The sequence below is a fragment of the Engraulis encrasicolus genome, chromosome 16 (genome assembly GCF_034702125.1).
Source record: "Engraulis encrasicolus isolate BLACKSEA-1 chromosome 16, IST_EnEncr_1.0, whole genome shotgun sequence".
Lineage (NCBI taxonomy): Eukaryota > Metazoa > Chordata > Actinopteri > Clupeiformes > Engraulidae > Engraulis > Engraulis encrasicolus.
The window spans coordinates 14,128,850-14,148,048 of record NC_085872.1 but is presented as its reverse complement, the minus strand read 5'-3'; the positions used below and the strand labels follow the sequence as shown (position 1 = coordinate 14,148,048).

Sequence of the window (19,199 nt, the reverse complement as noted above, 5' to 3'; positions counted from 1 at the left end):
TGATAAATGCTGAGCGCAAGGAGACTCACGGCTGGTTATTGCTCCCAAATCACCACTGAAGTTGGTTTTCCCCTGCTTGTGTTTGACAGGGGCTGAATGTAAACATCAAATGAAAATGAACTCCAACATACTGTTGCAATTTTTTTAGGCACACTGACCTGTAAAATGACTCTACATGAACATATGCAGTAAAACAGTACATATGTTTATTTTGTTGTGTGCAATTTACCAGAATGAAATAGACAGTACATATACATCAGTCCATGTATATTTCATTGTGTGCAATTTAACAGAATGAAATAGACAGTACATATACATCAGTCTATGTGTATTTCATTGTGTGCAATTTACCAGAATGAAATAGACAGTTTAAAGACATTGGTCAACATAGCCATGTGTTGCTACTAATGGTTAAAGGAAGTCATTTAGTGCCTTACAGCAAGATATCACTTTTTGAAGGTGTCTTTTATTCAATATGCTGTCTAAACATCGATGTAGCTCAAATGTGTACACTCTATATGTGTGTACATCAGTGATGAAATGTTTTGCACAAATGCACTGAATGTGTTACATATCTCATCTTAGAAGAATGGTATTTTATATATATATACTGTGTTTTAAGCAGTCATGAAAACATAAAATAATATCTAAGATAGTCTCTATATACAATACTGTACTACATATATAATACAAAATAATTACAGACTGTTTAGATATTCACCCATTTATGGTGGCGCCCTGTGGTGTGGAACATGAACATCATGCTGACTACCTCAGCACTGTATCTAGATGTGCCAGGAGGTTGTCTGTTTGCATTGTGTGCATTGTCTGTAAATGTAGAGGATATGTTTAGAATTTGTTTCAAAACATTCTTTTCTTAATAAATTATTTATTTGTTCTTAATTTTTAATTTGTCACTTGTACTCTTTACTTTTCTGCAGTTAGAGTAGGATCCATTCAGAAAACAGAGTCTGTGACCTCAATTACCTCTGTTCTCCCAAAATCACTGGAAAACAAACTCTGAGGTCAACGGGGACACTGGATGGTCAGTGACCTTTTAATCTGACAGTGGTCCAAATTTGGCCAATGTTAGATTAGAAGTCATTCAAAATCACTGAAAAAAATGCACCACTTGCAGATATGTCCTGTAACTTTGTAACTGTTGCTGGTGAGAGAGGACATTGAGGCGGAGTTTAAACATACCTGGGTATTTTGATAAACGAACATTTTCCTTTTCTACGCTTACCAAAATATTTTTATTCACATTATAGGCAAATACGCATAAATATGCTGTTGATAACTGTCAGAGGTTTTTGTAAGCTTTGTTTTTAGAGGAAAGACCACCATTTGTTTATGAATGAAAGGCAAAAACGAAGGCAAAGGTCTTCCTTTATACCCGGGTATGTATAAACAGCCCCTAAAACATTCCTCAAAAAATATGGATTATCAGATGAGCTATTGTGTAACAAAAGAAATTATTTATTTTGTAACAAGTTATGTGTGGCGAAAAGGTTGTGTGTGTGTGTGTGTGTGTGTGTGTGTGTGTGTGTGTGTGTGTGTGTGTGTGTGTGTGTGTGTGTGTGTGTGTGTGTGTGTGTGTGTGTGTGTGTGTGTGTGTGTGAGAGAGAGAGAGAGAGATGGCAAATGGTCAGGACCTACAGCTTGCAGAAACTGATCTGAAAAGGGATGTTAATGCAGGAGGGATACAGCTCTTTTTCAAAACTTGGGTGTAAGTAACACCAGGACAAACAGACTAAAATCCCTTTTACCACACATTCATTGCTGCAATACCGAAGTATAGTTTACATCTATGGATGTGGATGTGATGTGTGGGTGAGTGTGTGTGATTTGTATGTAATTGTGTGTGTGCAAGCAGGACCGTATTAAGCAAATGTGGTGCCCCCGGGCACTAATTACTCACTGGTGTCCCCTTTATAAAGAATATTTGTTAAGTTTGTGTCTTGTGGTGCCCCCTCACTGGTCAAAAATGGTTGGTGCCCCTGGGCACTGTGACCCTGGCCCTTAAGGATAACACGACCCAAGAGGGTGGTTGGGATAGGTGGGTGTGTGATGTGAGTCCTATTCTAATCTCCTTTCCCTTAACTATGTATTGTTTTACTGAATAAGGACTGCTCAGTTTTGTTGTACTTGTTTCAATGACAAATTATATTATATTCTATTTGAAGTTGAAGCAAATGCTTAAGTGGTAGGAAGTTCAAACGGGCATCAATTCCTCCAACACTCATATCAGTTTTGAAGTAAAAGTTGGGGATAATGCTGTGCCAGGTGGACTTGCTGTCTTATACACAACAGTGACAACACAAATACCATTGTAACAAGTCCGACAGGCAGACAACGATGCGTCCAAACAGACAGATATGATCCCAAGAGGTCAAGAATGGGTGAGCGGTTAGGGCATCAGACTTGCATCCCAGAGGTTGCCAGTTCGACTCCCGACCCGCCAGGTTGGTGGGGGGAGTAATCAACCAGTGCTCTCCCCCATCCTCCTCCATGACTGAGGTACCCTGAGCATGGTACCGTCCCACCGCACTGCTCCCCATGGGGCGCCACTGAGGGCTGCCCCCTTGCACGGGTGAGGCATAAATGCAATTTCATTGTGTGCAGTGTTCACTTGTGTGCTGTGGAGTGCTGTGTCACAATGACAATGGGAGTAAGAGTTTCCCAATGGGCTTTCACTTTTCACTTTCAAGAATAGCAAAAATGTTCATAGGGAGTCATATTTCAGTTGTTTATTATCATTTTAAAGCAGTTTTCAATGATTGGGAAAACGTCACGGCGGACGGACCAACGGACAGACAAAACCACATATAGAGATACGTGGATACATCTAACAAGGAACAGAGGAAACACATACTCCATGCTCCGGAAGCTAATCCGGTACAACCGGTGCGGGACCCGACATGAATTAAAAAGGGAAAAAAATCTGGTGCCACACTCAGGAAGCCGACAAGGGGAGACTAAAGGGTCAGTTGTCCCGGGCCCAGGGAGAGGACAAGCCCACAACTGGCTCGTACATGTATGGGGAAGGGGGCCCTTTCAGATGTCTTTGTCCAGGGCCCGGTCAAAGCTGTCAACGGCACTAGCCACACTTGTCGAAACTTTAGCCTAATGCACTGAAAATAAATAAGAAATAACAGAAATTGACATCCGTATGGCACCAGACCCCGCCACCCCCTTTTTTAAAACAATTTGTATAAACTAGCAATGTTCTTTAGGTTAATGAATACCATCAGAGTTTGGAGGGACTGAAAGTAAATTGGTGTTTAGCTGGTGTAAAAAAGGTGTAAAGTAGTACTGTTGTTGCAGAGGACCAAGAACATCATGGGTGGTGCTTACTGCATGGGCATCACAATGCTTTATTAAGGACAAGCCCTTGCATATAGTAACTTGCTCAGTAGACTACAAAAGGTAGTGCAATGCATATTGGTGTAAAATAAATAGTTACAGTGCATCAATTAATTAATTGAACAATCTGTTTTCACTTAATAAAGGCACACATGGAGTACACAAACTCAGAATAGGAAGTCCATGAATGGATTCTTAACTAATAACTTCCTTTCCAGCCACCTTACTTCCAAGATCCAAAGTCATCCGATGGCCTATTACAATTGATTGTACAAAGTGACATTTACACTGGCAGACATCCATTCTGCCTCATCTTTAATCTGTTGCACAAGGTACGCTTGCGTAGAGTCTCCATGTTTACCTTAGCCATGTCTCTAGACTAAAGTACAAGGTATATAAAACGCCCATGTTTTGTACTCGATCACCTTTTGCCATTCATCATCTTTTGCAGCTGGAGCCAAACGGAGCTGCTGGCCGGCCAGTCGATAGCATGCAAGTCCTTTGTGTATTTTTCGGGGTGCTGGTTGTGAGGGCTTGGGCCCAGGTGCTACCCGCTGGGGCACCGGTGCTACCCACGGTCACATTGCCGCCTTGTGACTCCCCAGAAGCTGAGATGGCGGCAGGTGTCTTCCAGGATTACATCAATGCTCAGCGCACCAGTGGATTCAAGTATTCCCTTAACCAGATAGACGAAATTAAAATCACTGCCATGGTGAGTGAGAACTGAAGGAGTGCATTGCAAGCAACGCACAGAATTCTCCCTGCAGGTTCTTGTGAAATAATGTAGGGCAGGACTCATAAGGACACTGTATAGATCAACATTGCTGTAGCAGTGACTGTATCATCCAAACTATAAATCCATTAAAGTATATATGAACAAGGTTTAATCAAACATAACAATGTTTTTTTTTTTAAAGGACCACTTCAGTCAATTTCAATATGCTGTTGTATTGCTCATGCTACCCTTGACTTGTCTTTTTCGGCTCAGCCCTTTCCGAGATATGGGTTTTTCTAATGGGGGCAGCTTTTGTTTACATTTTAAAATTTCTTAACATAGGCCTACTCCAAATATTTGCCCAAAAGTTATTGCTGTTTGCTAGTTGTCTGCTGATGTTGCATAACCTTTTGGATGTTTTTGGGAATAAATCAAGATGTTTTTTTTTTTTAATGTAAACAAACACCTGCCCCCATTACAATGACCAGGATCTCAGAAAAGGCTGAAGAAAAGGTACTGACAGGTATTGACAAGTCCAGGGTAGAGTGAGCATTACAACTACATGTTGAAATTGACTGAAGTTATCCTTTAAGGAAGGGCAGGGAACACAAAGAATTACACATACTGTGATCATTTTGTGCTTTTGGTGCATGTATGAAAGTAATTATATGACTGGAAATGTACTCTTTTGTAGCCAAACATGGACATCTACAAAATGGAGATTGAACTATTGGAGACCAAATGCCATGTCCTCGATCCAACTCCATTGGCTGCCTGCCCAGTCAGAACTAAGGCCGAAGTCGTAAGTTGAACTAAGCATAAATAAAAACAACAAAAAACTGTAAAGCTGAAAAAGTATTTCATTGTAATTCATATTTTGGTTTTAAACTTATTTTTGCTGTCTCTATCTGCATGTAAATGTAATAGATGTAAAAGGTAATAGATGCAGCAGTGCATCCTTGTTTCATGGGTGTCATGGGAAAATATGACATACACGGCATCCCTTGTGGTAGGCCTATTCTTTCAATCAGTTATTATTGCCAGCCTTCGCATTTATTACTTATAAGTGCATGCAAGGGATGGTTAGTCGCAAAGCATAAACCAGCCTTGTAAGAATATATATTTTACTGCCTCGAGTTGATTAGTGATAAGTTACCTGTGTTATACAAGTATAACGTATGATTAAGGCATGCTAAAATATTATGACTGATTGACTTATTTTTTTCCCCCATCTTGTGTTTATAGGCAGTGGAGGCTGACTGTGATGTTGCATTCACCAAAACTGGTGGAGTTTTAACAGTAGTACAACACCGATGCAAATCTGAATTGGGTAAAAGGAACTCTTGTATGAATAAATAAAACGTGTCTTGTTGTTACTCAAAGAACCTCAAGTCAAATTGTAATCCAACCCCACGTTGGCTCCATTTTCTAGAAACTTCAGCTGAGGATCTCTGTGTGGGCTGCCCTAACTTGTTACCCTTAAACGACACTAACGCTCTTCAGATGACCACAGCTTCTCTTGCTGCCTTCAACAACAGAACTGCCAATGTCTCCCTCAGCAAATATGCCATCTTGGAAGTTGGACGCCTATCCACTCAGGTGAAAAAACATATTAAATACTACACATTCAGAACCTACAAAGTGAATTAATTGTACATAAGCTGTTTTGTTTTTCTAGTTTTTGAAGTTTCTGTTTTTACTTTTACTTTATTTGCCTGTGCAGATTTTAGCTGGTGGGCCATCTGTCTTTTCTGAATATGCCATTGTGGAAACAAACTGCACCACAACAGAGGATGACAACTGTGTGGCCCTGAATCAAACTGTGGCTGTAAGTATATCTACAACCCATAACATGAATTTAGCATTTATTTAGAATTCTGGCTGATTCACTTCAGCAAGACTATACCAAAGATGACTGAAGCTCTCAAATACTGTACTTTAGCACACAAACATAACATGACGTTTCGACATTGTGCATCTTCTTCATATTTCACTTTGTTCTGATGTGAAATATTAAGCCTGTTCAATATTTTACAGAGCTATGGTTTCTGCACTGCTGGAAGTGTCAATGCAAATGTTGCAGTTGACTGTCGGATATTTGCCCCACAGGTAGTATTCACGGAATAGATTGTACAGTTTTCTTCATAACATCACTTCACTCTAAAGCAATAAGCACCTTGTAACATATTGAAATTTGCATGTGCTCAATTTCGTTGTTCAATGACAAATAAGATATTCTATATTCTATGTGTATGTGACAGGAGCCCATTTTGCCACCTGCTCAGAACGGCAGAGTGCCTGGAGTGCCTGCCCAGAACAGCACCGTGTCTGTACCTGCTCAGAACGGCACCGTGCCTGTCGTGCCCGTCGTGCCTGTGGTGCCCGTCGTGCCTGCATTTATGCCTGTACTTGATGGGCCGGGGCTGCTGTCCGCTGAGTCAGCGGAATCATTGGAATCACTCAAGATGAGACCAGCATCTATCATCCCCATAGTGAAGAGAGAAGCACCTGCAGCTGAAACAGTGGCCCCCAGTGGCCAACCACCCATGGTGCCAGTAGTACCCATCTGCCCAGGAAAAGTTAAACACTTCTTAACTTAACTTAACCAGCTTCTTAGTATAGTCCCCTGGTCAAGCCGACTTTGGTCTTGACTTTACTCTTATTAATGCACACATTACTGAAAGGTACTTTATCTGAACTTTAGTCCATTCACTCCTGACTAAAGAAAATCCTCACATCCCATGATCTGTAAAAGGAACAAATGACTGAATTAAACGTTGATAAGCCTCCACCACAAAACAACATGCATGGCTCACTTGTGTTGCCACCGGTTCCAGTTTTTCCTGATGGTCCCAGAGTTTCATGGTCTGTCCAGGGTCGGTTCTAGTCAATTTGGTGCCCTAGGCGACTTGAGCAACCCTCTTTCCTTTTAGTGGAATTAGAAATGGGCATCTACATATACATAAAACATACTGCCATACATCTGATCGAGCACAGCTGATCTAGTACCTACGTGTATACCCATGAATAATCATTGTCAAAGTTTAATGCAATATTTTGCTTAATGCTCTAATTATGTGGGACGTGGCGCCCCCAAGACATTTGACGTCCTAGGTGACCCACCTTGTCTGCGCCGGCCCTGGGTCTTTCCCCGGGGAAATATTTTCCCTGGACACTGAACAAAGGGAGTCATTGCTTTCAAGCAAAAGGATTGGTACAGTAATTGTTGAGATGTCTAGGTGTTTGTCAGGGGTGGCAAGCTGGCAACCCTACTTGTGTCCAGCATAGCCGTAGCCACATATGAGGTAAGGGAGGTCCAGACCTCTCTTATTTTTAGAGAAAATAATATTTTTCATACATCAAAAAGGGGATCTTCTCCATTGTCCGCCATTTCGAATTTCCTGAAATCTTTTCAGCTGCAAAACAATAATTAAATATTAAATATTAGTTCATTAATTAGCAAATATTCATGAAAAGACCAAATTTGGCAAAAGACAGCATATTTTCAATGAGCAACATAGTTACAATAGATACTCCGGGCAACATCCTACACTATGGACCTCCCTTATTTCAAATTCCTGGCTATGGCCATGGTGTCCAGTGCTGCTAAACAAAATACCCAGCCCACAATCTTCACAAGGGATCAGTTGCCTGCATAAAACAGCCAGCATTTTTCAACACCATAACTAATAAATAGCAACCATTGCTAGTCATAGAGGGAGACAGGACTTGCAGGTGGTACATGTAAACTACGGGCAGGTCAAAGAAGAATGGGGTGTTCCCATTGACCAAAAATACATTATTTTATGTGAAGACCAAGGCTTTAAAAAAAAAATCTAAATACACATTTTTTACAGTTACAGTAAGCAAAAGTAGGCCTATCTGTTGTACTGAAGGATGATTTCATATTGCACTGAAGGACGAAATATCCCCTTTTCAATGAATACTCATGAACTTTCAATTGTTTTTCATCTCTATTGACCAAAGTACTTGTAGCAGAAATAAAATATAGCACATCGATGGGAAATATATTCCATTGGAGCAGGACACCATGAGTGGGAGTTGGCTTGATAATGAACATACAGTATATCACGAAAGTGAAGACACCCCTCACAGTTTTGCAGATTTTTGAGTATATCTTTTCATAGGAAAGCATTACAGAAATTTCACTTTGACACAATGATTAGTGACCTTTTAACAACATATTTAACCGCTTAAATTTCTTGTTCACTCAGAAAAAAACAAAATACAGCCATTAATGTTTGAACATGTACTCACAAAAGTGAGTACACCCCAGATTAAAATCCGGTAGAAAAGGGCCTATGTTGGCTGGAATCATCTCGAAATGAAACGAAATGAAAAGGGATGACAAGGGAGGTCATCAGAGTGCGTTTCAACCTTTCTTTGCATTGAACTTTTACATTTTGAGTCTGCATCTGGCTTAAATAGATTGGTGTGAGATTTGAATGCAATCCTATGGAGAATATCATGATCTGCTTCAGTAGTCACAGTGCATGTTGACATGTATGTTTCTTTTAGGTGTATTTCAGATTGCCAATGTTGACAGCATTCATGCATCCCCAAACCATGTCAGTCCCACTACCATGCTTGGCTTATGAGAGGATACACCTTTTTTTGTAAAACTCACTTGTTTAACACCACACATGCTTGACACCATCTGAAGCAAATTTGTTTATCTTGGTCTCAAGAGAGATGAACAGACCAAGGATATGGATCACTGGAACCATGTCGTGTGATCTGAAGAGACCAAGATAAACAAATTTGCCTTAGATGGTGTCAAGCATGTGTGGTGGTAAACAAGTGAGTTTTATAAAAAAGGTGTATCCTCTCATAAGCCAAGCATGGTAGTGGGACTGACATGGTTTGGGGATGCATGAATGCTGTCAACATTGGCAATCTGAAATACACCTAAAAGAGACATGCATGTCAACATGCACTGTGACTACTGAAGCAGATCATGATATTCTCCATAGGATTGCATTCAAATCTCACACCAATCTATTTAAGCCAGATGCAGACTCAACATTTAAAAGTTCAATGCAAAGAAAGGTTGAAACGCACACTGATGACCTCCCTTTTCATTTCGTTTCATTTCGAGACGATTCGAGCCAACATAGCCCCTTCTCTACCGGATTTTAATCTGGGGTGTACTCACTTTTGTGAGTACATGTTCAAACATTAATGGCTGTATTTTGTTTTTTTCTGAGTGAACAAGAAATTTAAGTGGTTAAATATGTTGGTAAAAGGTCACTAATCATTGTGTCAAAGTTACATTTCTGTAATGCTTTCCTATGAAAAGATATACTCAAAAATCTGCAAAACTGTGAGGGGTGTATTCACTTTCGTGATATACTGTAGCCATGGGTGGTGCTCGGCTGTAGCCACAAGTCAACTGATATTGTAGGGAGGGCAAGAGTTAATTAAAATTATCCAATGTAAGACAGTAAGTAAGGTGCATACTGTGTAAGAAAATATAAAATACTTGATCATTTAGTTCATATAGGTTATATCACAAATAAATGATATAACTTCTGCAAAGCGGCATTATGTTTTACCACTGATTTAATTGATGTTTGGAACTTTGGACTTCTACTGACTTAATTCATCTTCTTTCAAGTCATTATAATCCTCTTTCACTTTTTTTGGATAGTTTTCCACCCCTTGAACAACACTTCACTTCAATATCTGTCTGCACCTGAGCTCTCTTAAAAAGGAAATCTACAAAGAGCATGATTATTAATCAATTACTGCTCCCATTAAGGATGTACACTCATAGGTCACACCTCTTTAGTGCTGGGTTGGCCCCCCTTTTGCCTTAAGAACTGCCTGCAACAATACTCAGGTAGGCTGTGGCTTTCCAACAAAGATGAATTGGTACTAAATGGCCCAAATTGTGCTAAGAAAATATCCTTATGCCATTATATCTCTAGCCTGAAATTTTGATGTAAGGCAGGGTCGATCCAGGTTTTCATGTCGTTGATGCCAAATTCTGACCATTACACCTGAGTGTTGCAGTAGAGATCAGAGCAGGCAACATTTTTCTGATCTTCTAGTGTCGTTTATGGTGAGCCTGTGCAAATTGTTGCCTCATTTTCCTGTTCTTTGCTGACAGGAGTGGCACCAAATGTGTTTTTCTGCTGATGTAGCCCATTTGCCTCAAGATTTGATGTGCTATGTAATCAGAGATTCTCTTATGCATAGGCCTACTTCCAGAGATGGAACGTAACTAAGTATTTTTACTTCATTACTGTACTTAAGTAGTTTTTTGTGGAATTTGTACTTACGTGATTAATAAAAAAGATTACTTTTACTTACTTACATTTCTTGACAACTACTTGTACTTTCTACTCCTTACATTTTTAGAGGAAGACTTCGTTACTAGTTACATTTATCCTAGGTTTTCCTGTTGTGTTTCGTGGATATTTGAGTAGCCTCAGCTGCGGGCAGGGAGGCGGGACCAAGCCCCTATCCCAAACTGACACCCAGACAGAAAAGATACTTTAAAAAACATTAACAGGACTCCATAGTCATGTTCAAATAGAACCGAAAACCATTGCAGAAACTTTTTCCTACTGGATCAAGTACTGTAGGCAGACATGGAGAAAGACAGCCATTGCGTGAGTACTTTGTACTTTTCTACCCAGTTAAAAGTTAGTACTTAGGACTTTTACTTAAGTACATTTTTGGTGTACAACCTTTACTTGAGCATTTTTTTCCCAGGGTACTTCTACTTTTACTTAAGTAGGCTACACAACTTCAGTAGCTACTTCTTCCACCCCTGCATACCTCAGTTGTAATAAGTGGTTCTTTGACTTAATGTTGCCATTTTATCAGCTCAAACCAGTCTGGCCATTCTCCTCTGACCTGTGGCCTGGTCAAATGCTGTATGCGGCTACCCAGGTTCGATTCCGACTCGGTACCTTTGCCGGGCACTTCCCCATCCCTCCAACTTGCTTCCGGTATAGGTATAGGAAGGGAAACTAATAAAAGCTTGAAAAGCCCCAAGAAAATTCTTAAAAAAAAAAAAAAAAAAAAAAGGCACTGCAGTGTTGGACTACTTTTAGAAGGTTCTTTAGCAAATATTTGATCTCCAAATAGGAAATTTCCCATTCAAAGTTGAAATTCAACATTCTGCCCAATGCTCCCAATACCCTAGTAAAAAATACCCAACGATGCAACCATAGGGCAGGGTTGGGGAACCCTTTGCATTCAAGGGGCCACTTCAAATTCCAAGGGCCATCCTATGAACACAAACCAGGATTTTCCCCTGCACTTCAGGTCTAAATTGAAGGCAGCCAGCTTTAAAACAGACCCCATCTTCTCTTGGTCCCCTGAATATAATGTAATTGTATTGAAAAAGTAATTTCGAAGATTCCTTTAAAAAAAAAAAAAAAAAAGTCATAGCTCATGTGAAGCTGCATAACATTGAAATGATGTCAGGGGCCGGATAAAACAGCCGCATAGGTTCCCCACCCCTGCATTGTAGGGGAAAGCAGATTTAGGGTGAGACTATTGCTGCCCTACTAAGGCAAAAGACAGTAACTCACCAGAGTGTGAAACTGAGAAAAATGATGTTAAAGTTATCTTAAAATAAATGAATGTCACCACAATCTGGTTATAGCTACAAAGCTGTAATTTTCACAGTTTGTAGTGTATGCCTGCCTACATCTATTCATAAAAAATAATTTTACAAATAGTTAACCTTTGACCCTTTTTTGGAAGTTACTGTGTTCTGCCTTAGCATTGCCCCCGGAATGACAATTAGTCATACTAAGGCAGAAGACAGTAACTTCCATTTAAAATCTGAATAATAAGCAACAAATACAACTTTCACATATAATTTAAGCAGTATACACACTATTAGAGTCATGACAAAATGTCATGTTTATTAACATATAAATTGTTAATAATAATAATAATAATATAATTATAAATGGGTTTTGTGTGTGTATTTGTATTTCATACTACCTCAAATAATAGTTACACACATTTCCTAACAGGCTGATCATGTTTCATAATATAATAGTTTCATTTTATATTTTTTGATTATTTACATGACTGAAATTTAAAGAAGGAGTTTTAACTGTTAACAGATGAACAGTAACTGAAGTTACTGTGTTCTGCCTCAGTTTGGAACATCAGAGTTCCAGAATTCTGCAGGTCCAGAGCAGAAGGCAAAAAACAGTAACTGAAGTTACTGTCTTCTGCCTTAGTTTACCCAAAGGATTTTCAGCTTGTTTTACTTTACACCTTTTTTTACCCTCAAAACAACTGATTTCAAACTCCATGTTTGTTCACATGATAAAACTGATGCTTATTATTGCAAATATGAAAAAAACTAATTTTTGAAAAATTTGAAGTTACTGCCTTTTGCCTTAGCAGGGCAGATTAGACCACATTAAGTGCCCGTTTTGTATTGCACAGGTAAAATGAAAAACACTTCACCTCATCACAACAAGGCATAAAAACTCTAGTGCATCACTTGAAGTCAGAAACCCAATACCAAGCACAACATGTAGTGACAATTTTCCGTCAAAACCCCAATAAAGAAACTCTGCACATAAGGATTCCTTTCGGAGATTTATTAAATAGAATGACATTTTGATGTTCAATGCACGCCCGAGAGTCCCATGAAATCCTTCTCTGTAGAAAAACAAAAATGCACAAGTATCATAAGTATTAGCTTAAAGGAACAGTCCACCCTTTTTTGATTCACATATTTGCAGTATTTCCAAGCATTATTCATGAATGTGCAGATCATTTTCATCTCAGTTTTCAGTACTTCGATTTATGGGATCAGAATTATTAGCATTGCTTAGCATAATCACTGAAAGTGAATGGAGGCAAAGTACTTTATAAGTACATTTTATGAGGTTTTATTTGCCCCCATAGACTTAAAATTGCTACGCTTAATTTGGCTATACTGTTAAACTAGGCAATGGAAAACCTAGACGAAAATTATATGCACATTCATGAATAATGCAAAAATGTGAAAATCAAAAAAGGGAGGACTGTTCCTTTAAAGCAGAGATGGAAAAGCACATTTCAATAGTTTTTTTTTTTAAACTACACACCTTCGGATCATGAAAGCTGCCTTCCAGAAGATCTTCAATACCGAAAAGTCCTTGGCGGTTTCCAGTAATCCTTAAAAGACTGAGGGGGACCCATTGGTGGAATGGATTTACCATTGGAACCAGACCTCGAGTGCAAATGTGGTAGAATTTGGTTAGAAGGCCCAATCATGTTTACTTGAGGTTTTGTAGACTGGGATTTTGAGGGCACTTTTGAGTACCCATTACCAGCTATGGCCTTCGCAGGAGCCATCTGATGCCAGTATTGCCTTTGAGGACCCAGTCCAGAGGGAGCCACTTCAGCCTTTGAACTTGAATGTTTTGATGCTGTAGAATGTACCTGAGGTGAATCTGATGATTCACCAGGCATGCTCTGCATGCCCTCTGGTACATGTGATCTCAGTGCAGAAGTGGGGATAAAAAATGGATAGGAGGCCAATGAGTGGGAGAGATTTTTTGGAGGCTTCACATTTATTGGCGACAATAAATTATTGGGAAATTGAGGGGTTTGATCCACAAGAGTGTCGGACTCCCTGGGAGAGGAAGGCTGTTCAGAGCTGGTACTTGATTTAGAGGTTAGTGGCTGGTATGGAAGAAAGTAGGGAATCTGAAGCCACGGGTATACGGGATCAGGATCTGGCACAGGGCTCTGAGGTTTTGAAATGGCTTTGGTCTGAAGATTAGACATGCTTGGACTTTTTCTGGGGGTCTCGATCCTGTGAGACCAGTTGGCTGGATCAGTAGGATTGGCACTAGAGGCAAAGTCTGGAGCCAGATACTTGGCATTCTGCAACAATTTTGTAGGGTTATTGGGGTAAGGTTCTGCTGCAGTTTGAGGGTTGGGAAGGATTGGAGGCAACATCCGAGCTAGCTGTTCAGCATGGAGGTTCCCAGGGACAGCAATGGGGACGGGCATGTGCGGATTCCAGAAGGGAGGACGGATCTGATCATTTGGAGGCAAACTTGGTTTAGCAACAGTTGGAGCAGGCGTACCTGTGATGACTGCATGTTTCTCATTCTGATCAGGGAAAAATAAACTCTTCAGCGATGGAATTGAGGACGTCTGCTTCTCGGTTGAATTCAAAGACGAACTAGGCTGCTTATTTCTAAAGAGCTGTTCGATATCGGAATGTTCTTGCCCATTGCCACCTGTCGCTTGTTGGTCTGCAGTGTGATGGTGTAATGCAGGAGAGAAATGATTATGATTGTGATGGTGGTGGTGCTGATGAAAGGACACCGACATGGGACAGCAATATGCAGAAGAGATTGCACAAACACTGGAGCACTGTACAGGCAGATCATTGCCATTGGCATCAAGAGATTTAGAGCTGCTCTGTGATTGATCTCCAGATTCAGACTGTCCATCAGCCTTAGCCTTAGAGGGAAACTGCATGGGATTAGGCCACTTGGAATCAACAGCAGACAAAGGAGCTTCTGTCGACAGTGAAGCTGGTCTTGGAGGATGCTGGGCATGTGCAGGTGTCGGTGCCATGTCATTATCCAAAGGAGCTGGAGTAGCTTGGACAACAGCCGGTTGAGTCTGCTGTGGTCCAGGATTGATGAAATGTCCAGGAAGCATCGAATAGAAAGGAAATTGTGCTGCGAACTGCATGGGATCAGGTCTCTTGCTGTCAGCAGAGTCTTCCACAGGTGCTGGTGTCTTGGCAACTGTATTCAAAGGTGCCCGTGTACTTGGGGCAACAGTGTTTTGAGGTGGTTGTGGTTTTTCAGAAATATCAGGAATAGTATTAGGTCTAGGCCAGAAATATTCAGGAGGCACCAAATAGAAAGGAAATTGTGGTGGGAACTGCATGGGATCAGGCTTCTTGCGGTCAGTAGAGTCTTCAACGGGTGCTGGTGTCTTGGCAGCTGTATCCAAAGGAGCCGGTGTAGTTGGGACAAGAACTTTTGGAGGTGGTTGTGGTTTCTCAGAAAACTCAGGAACAGAATTGAGGGGAGGGAGAGGCTTGAAGATCGGAAACTGTGCTGGGGACTGCATAGGATCAGGCTTCTGGCTGTCAGCAGAGTCTTCAACAGCTTTTGGAGGTGGTTGTGGTTTCTCAGGAACATAATTGGGGGTAAGGGGAGGCCAGAAGTAAGGAAACTGTGCTGGAAACTGCATGGGATCAGGCCACTTGGAATCAACAGCAGACAAAGGAGCTTCTGTCGACAGTGGAGTTGGTCTTTGAGGACGTTGGGCATGTGCAGGTGTTGGTGCAATGTCATTATCCAAAGGAGCTGGAGTAGCTTGGACAACAGCCGGTTGAGGCTGCTGTCGTCCAGGATTGATGAAATGTCCAGGATTGGGTGGATAAAAATACTGTGGATTAAAGTGCATAGGCCCAGGATTCAGTGGAGGTAGGATATCAGTAGAGTCTTCAACAGGCGTTGGTGCTTTTGGGGCAGCTGTATTCAAAGGTGCCTGTGTACTTGGGGCAACAGTATTTTGAGGTGGCTGCGGTTTTTCAGAAATATCAGGAATAGTATTAGGTCTAGGCCAAAAATATTCAGGAGGTATTGAATAGAAAGGAAATTGTGCTGGGAACTGCATGGGATCAGGCTTCTTGCTGTCAGAGTCTTCAACGGGTGCTGGTGGGGTAACTGTATCCAAAGGAGCCGGTGTAGTTGGGACAAGAACTTTTGGAGGAGGTTGTGGTTTCTCGGGAACATAATTGGGGGTAAGGGGAGGCCAGAAGAAAGGAAACTGTGCTGGAAACTGCATGGTATCAGGCTTATTGCTGTTAGAGTTTTCACCGGGTGATGGTATTTTGGGCGCAGCTGTATCCAAAGGAGCCCGTGTAGTTGGGACAACAGCTTTTGGAGGTGGTTGTGGTTTCTCAGGAACAGCATTGGGTGTAAGGGGAGGCCAGAAGTAAGGAAACTGTGCTGGAAACTGCATGGGATTAGGCCACTTGGAATCAACAGCAGACAAAGGAGCTTCTGTAGACAGTGGAGCTGGTCTTGGAGGATGCTGGGCATGTGCAGGCCCAGGTGTTTGAGAATCTGTAGTACAAAAACACGTCAATTAGTTTATTTGGGTATTTTCTGTAACATGGCAATATGCAAGGCCAAGGGCATTCTGGGAGACAATTCACACCCACAATCTGTTTGAACTGCTACCATCTGGCAAGAGATACAGGTCCATGAAAACCAGGACAAACAGACAAAAAAAACAGTTTCTACCCAGCGGCCATAACAGAACTTAATTATGCTTCAAAAGCGTACTATTTATACATGTACCATTCTATTTATTTCATTTTTGCTTCAAAAAGGAATGCTCAATTTCGTTGTGCTCGCCACAAGGACAAATAAAAGATATTGTATTGTATTGTATGGAGGTGGTGAAACTGAAGACTTACTGGTTTGTGGGATTGCCTGTTCAGTCTCTGGAGAACCAGGCAACTTAATGCTTGCACACTCAGGGCAAGTGTTTGTGCACTCCGGACAAGTAGTCACCGTAGCAGTGGGACTAAATGTTTGAATTGGACAAGAGATCTTGTAGTCTGCCTCGGCCGCTACTTCAAAAGTCAACAAACCATCCTGAAAGTAAGTCAAAACATGCAGTTGGTAAACATCTTGATTTTAAAGCAACTTGGACACAGCCGACCATGGCATTTAAGAGTCAGTTAATGACTAGGCTACTTGTAACTAGAGTGGAAGGGAATCTTTAGACCAGGGATGTCAAACACAGGAGCCGGGGCCAAATCATTTTATTCGGCCCGCGAGATCATTTCAAATGTGTATAACAGTTGGTCCACATACAGTACACCATTAATGTACAATGTAGCAACATTTGAACATGCACACACTCATTAAGTATATGCATGCACAATTTCAGTCCATTAAAAATATTATATATATATCTATCTATATCTAGATCAGCCTGCGACGCGACCTAGTTACAGATTTTGATTTTGGCCCTCAGTCAATCTGAGTTTGACACCCCTGCCTTAGACGTTTGACAAAACACGCCAGTGACTACCCATAATGTTGAGTTTAAGGCACTTGCAAAAAACACCTGCTGAATGCCTCAGCCCTTTTTGGGAAAAAGGTGCACTCAGCCTCCAGAGCACATAAAACATGAAATCCGTTGCATTTAAAACCTAGGAGACTCATCTTGCATTATAATGCACTCATTCAGCGTTAACATGCCCACATGTTCAATACAAAACTCAAATCTCAAGAGCCTGAATGCAGTCTCTATGTTGCTCCAGGCACCTAGGTCAATGTAGCACATATGCACAATCATGCTTAGCTCTAAATGGGTTAAAATTATGGGAACTTAAAACAGTGCCTGTCCTTTATACACCAGAGACCTGCAGCAAGGGCGAACATGGAGGTGGAAGTCACAAACGTACCCTGTAAAACATAAGCTGAAGGGAATACCTTAAAATGGATGGTTCATTATTCATAAAAAGGCATTACAATGAATCCTGGGTCTTTAAACCATACCTGTTCTTTAATACAGGGCTGGTAAGGAGCAGATATGGTCACGCCTTTTGGATGTTCTACAACACTGAAGCCACAACGGGCAGATATTTTCATCAAGGACTCCCACTTGCCATTTACTAAAAGAGAGAAAAGTCAGATGTTCGGAATGTTACAACAAAGCCTCACTCTAGTTTCAGATATTGCAAAATGAAAGAAAAAAAATCATGTCTTGGCATCCAGGTAACTGATAACTACACCATGTTAAAGCAAATTGACAAATGTTTTAAAGCAGAACTAGAGATGTGACCATTACCCTTCACTTGAATAGTTTTAACAGAGCCAGATGATTGCATTTCCACAGTCATTCCACTGGCATGGCAAGACACTGAGGGTGGCACTGGTGCTGTGGTTGGACAGCTCATCCTCACCGGCAGGCCATAGATGACCAGAGGCAACACATGACAGGAGTCCTAGGATTGAAAATATATATTTTTAAAACATTACTTGCAATTAAGGCTCTGAATTAACACCAGCCAGCCGGCCAAATGCTGGTGAACTTTCAGGTTTTTTTCTGGTAGAAAAGACCATCTTACTGGCCACTTTGACCCATTAGTGAGTATATGCGTGTTTGACTAGTGAGATTAACATTTACCAGCCTGGTGAGGAAACAAGTTAATTTAGAGCCCTGCTTGCAACCCAGGTTAGGCTACTATATTTTCACTGTTATATACCAAACTACAACGTACCTCTTGAGCAACAAAGCAGCCATCATAAGGTGCACTGAAAGCCAAATCCCTCCAGGTCCTTCTTACATTGTAGCCACAGTCTGAAGGCATTTTCATCAATGGAAGTGGGTGTGCATTTCCTTATAAATGATAAGTCAAAATTACGCATGCATATGCCTTGGGGAGTGGGGATTTAAAACGGTAGGCCTACAATCAAACTTGGCAAAAAAAATGGTGGGCTCACCCCGGTCAACAAGAAAATTATACCCCAACGATGTGGCTCCATTTAATTTCAGAGTCATCGAGTCGTCGCCGCACTCCACTTTTGGCTTCATTCCTAGTAAGCGGTCCACAGCACGCGTCTTCTTGTTCCTTGGGCGAGTCACTCCTTCAGTCAGGTGTTCTGATTCCTGCACTGATTGATTAAAAAACATCATAGTAAGTTCACAGTGAAAATACGCGCATTTTAAATGTAAATGCACAACTCCCGTAAATCACTGAACGCTCGCAACATACCTGGTTGGTAATGGGAGTCCGATTGGTAATTGGCGTCCCTTGCGGGATAATCTGCAAACATCTCGGATTCTTTATCAGAAGGGCTTCTCTCGGCAGTCGGACTAAATTTTTTTGTTCCAATGGTTAAATGCCCGTAAAGCATTACCCTTTCAATTGATGGCTCAGACAAGTTCTTTGCGTGGATTGGTGCGTTTTGTCCCGCGAATCCGTCTTTGGTTTTAGGTAACCAAACTTCACCCCCCGCCAGACTACTACAAAGACGTAAAGAAATACATGCAAGCCAAAACACCCAAGCCCGTGCGTGTTGCTGCGGTCCTGTTGCCATTATAGGGATGCAAATGTTTGCACGCGCAC

General features: G+C 41.2%; 2 protein-coding genes across 2 annotated transcripts; one reads left to right on the top strand and one right to left on the bottom strand.

Annotated features, from left to right (window-relative positions):
• The first annotated feature begins 3,788 nt into the window (after nt 1-3,788).
• ahsg2 (alpha-2-HS-glycoprotein 2) lies at nt 3,789-7,363 on the top strand. Its single transcript, XM_063218748.1, has 7 exons — nt 3,789-4,078; nt 4,776-4,883; nt 5,327-5,411; nt 5,514-5,680; nt 5,805-5,909; nt 6,119-6,190; nt 6,343-7,363. The coding sequence occupies exons 1-7, from the start codon at nt 3,857-3,859 to the stop codon at nt 6,679-6,681; spliced, it is 1,098 nt and encodes a 365-aa protein (XP_063074818.1). The 5' UTR covers nt 3,789-3,856; the 3' UTR covers nt 6,682-7,363.
• A 5,306-nt stretch (nt 7,364-12,669) lies between these two features.
• Nucleotides 12,670-19,199, bottom strand: LOC134465205 (nascent polypeptide-associated complex subunit alpha, muscle-specific form-like). Its single transcript, XM_063218747.1, has 8 exons — nt 18,846-19,199; nt 18,574-18,744; nt 18,351-18,469; nt 17,918-18,074; nt 17,626-17,741; nt 16,533-16,713; nt 13,177-16,176; nt 12,670-12,745 (listed from the first exon to the last, which is right to left on the bottom strand). Exons 1-7 carry the CDS (start codon nt 19,168-19,170, stop codon nt 13,211-13,213), a joined length of 4,035 nt encoding a protein of 1,344 aa, XP_063074817.1. The 5' UTR covers nt 19,171-19,199; the 3' UTR covers nt 12,670-12,745; nt 13,177-13,210.

Bases quoted from the DNA above. Each gene is read 5' to 3' on its own strand.
- ahsg2 (XM_063218748.1), top strand. From the start codon at position 3,857: ATGCAAGTCCTTTGTGTATTTTTCGGGGTGCTGGTTGTGAGGGCTTGG. The intron at 4,079-4,775 runs GTGAGTGAGAAC...ACTCTTTTGTAG, and splicing joins AAATTAAAATCACTGCCATG to CCAAACATGGACATCTACAA. The intron at 4,884-5,326 runs GTAAGTTGAACT...TTGTGTTTATAG, and splicing joins TCAGAACTAAGGCCGAAGTC to GCAGTGGAGGCTGACTGTGA.
- LOC134465205 (XM_063218747.1), bottom strand. From the start codon at position 19,170: ATGGCAACAGGACCGCAGCAACACGCACGGGCTTGGGTGTTTTGGCTT. The intron at 18,745-18,845 runs GTATGTTGCGAG...TTAATCAATCAG, and splicing joins GGACTCCCATTACCAACCAG to TGCAGGAATCAGAACACCTG. The intron at 18,075-18,350 runs GTACGTTGTAGT...TTTCAATCCTAG, and splicing joins GCTGCTTTGTTGCTCAAGAG to GACTCCTGTCATGTGTTGCC.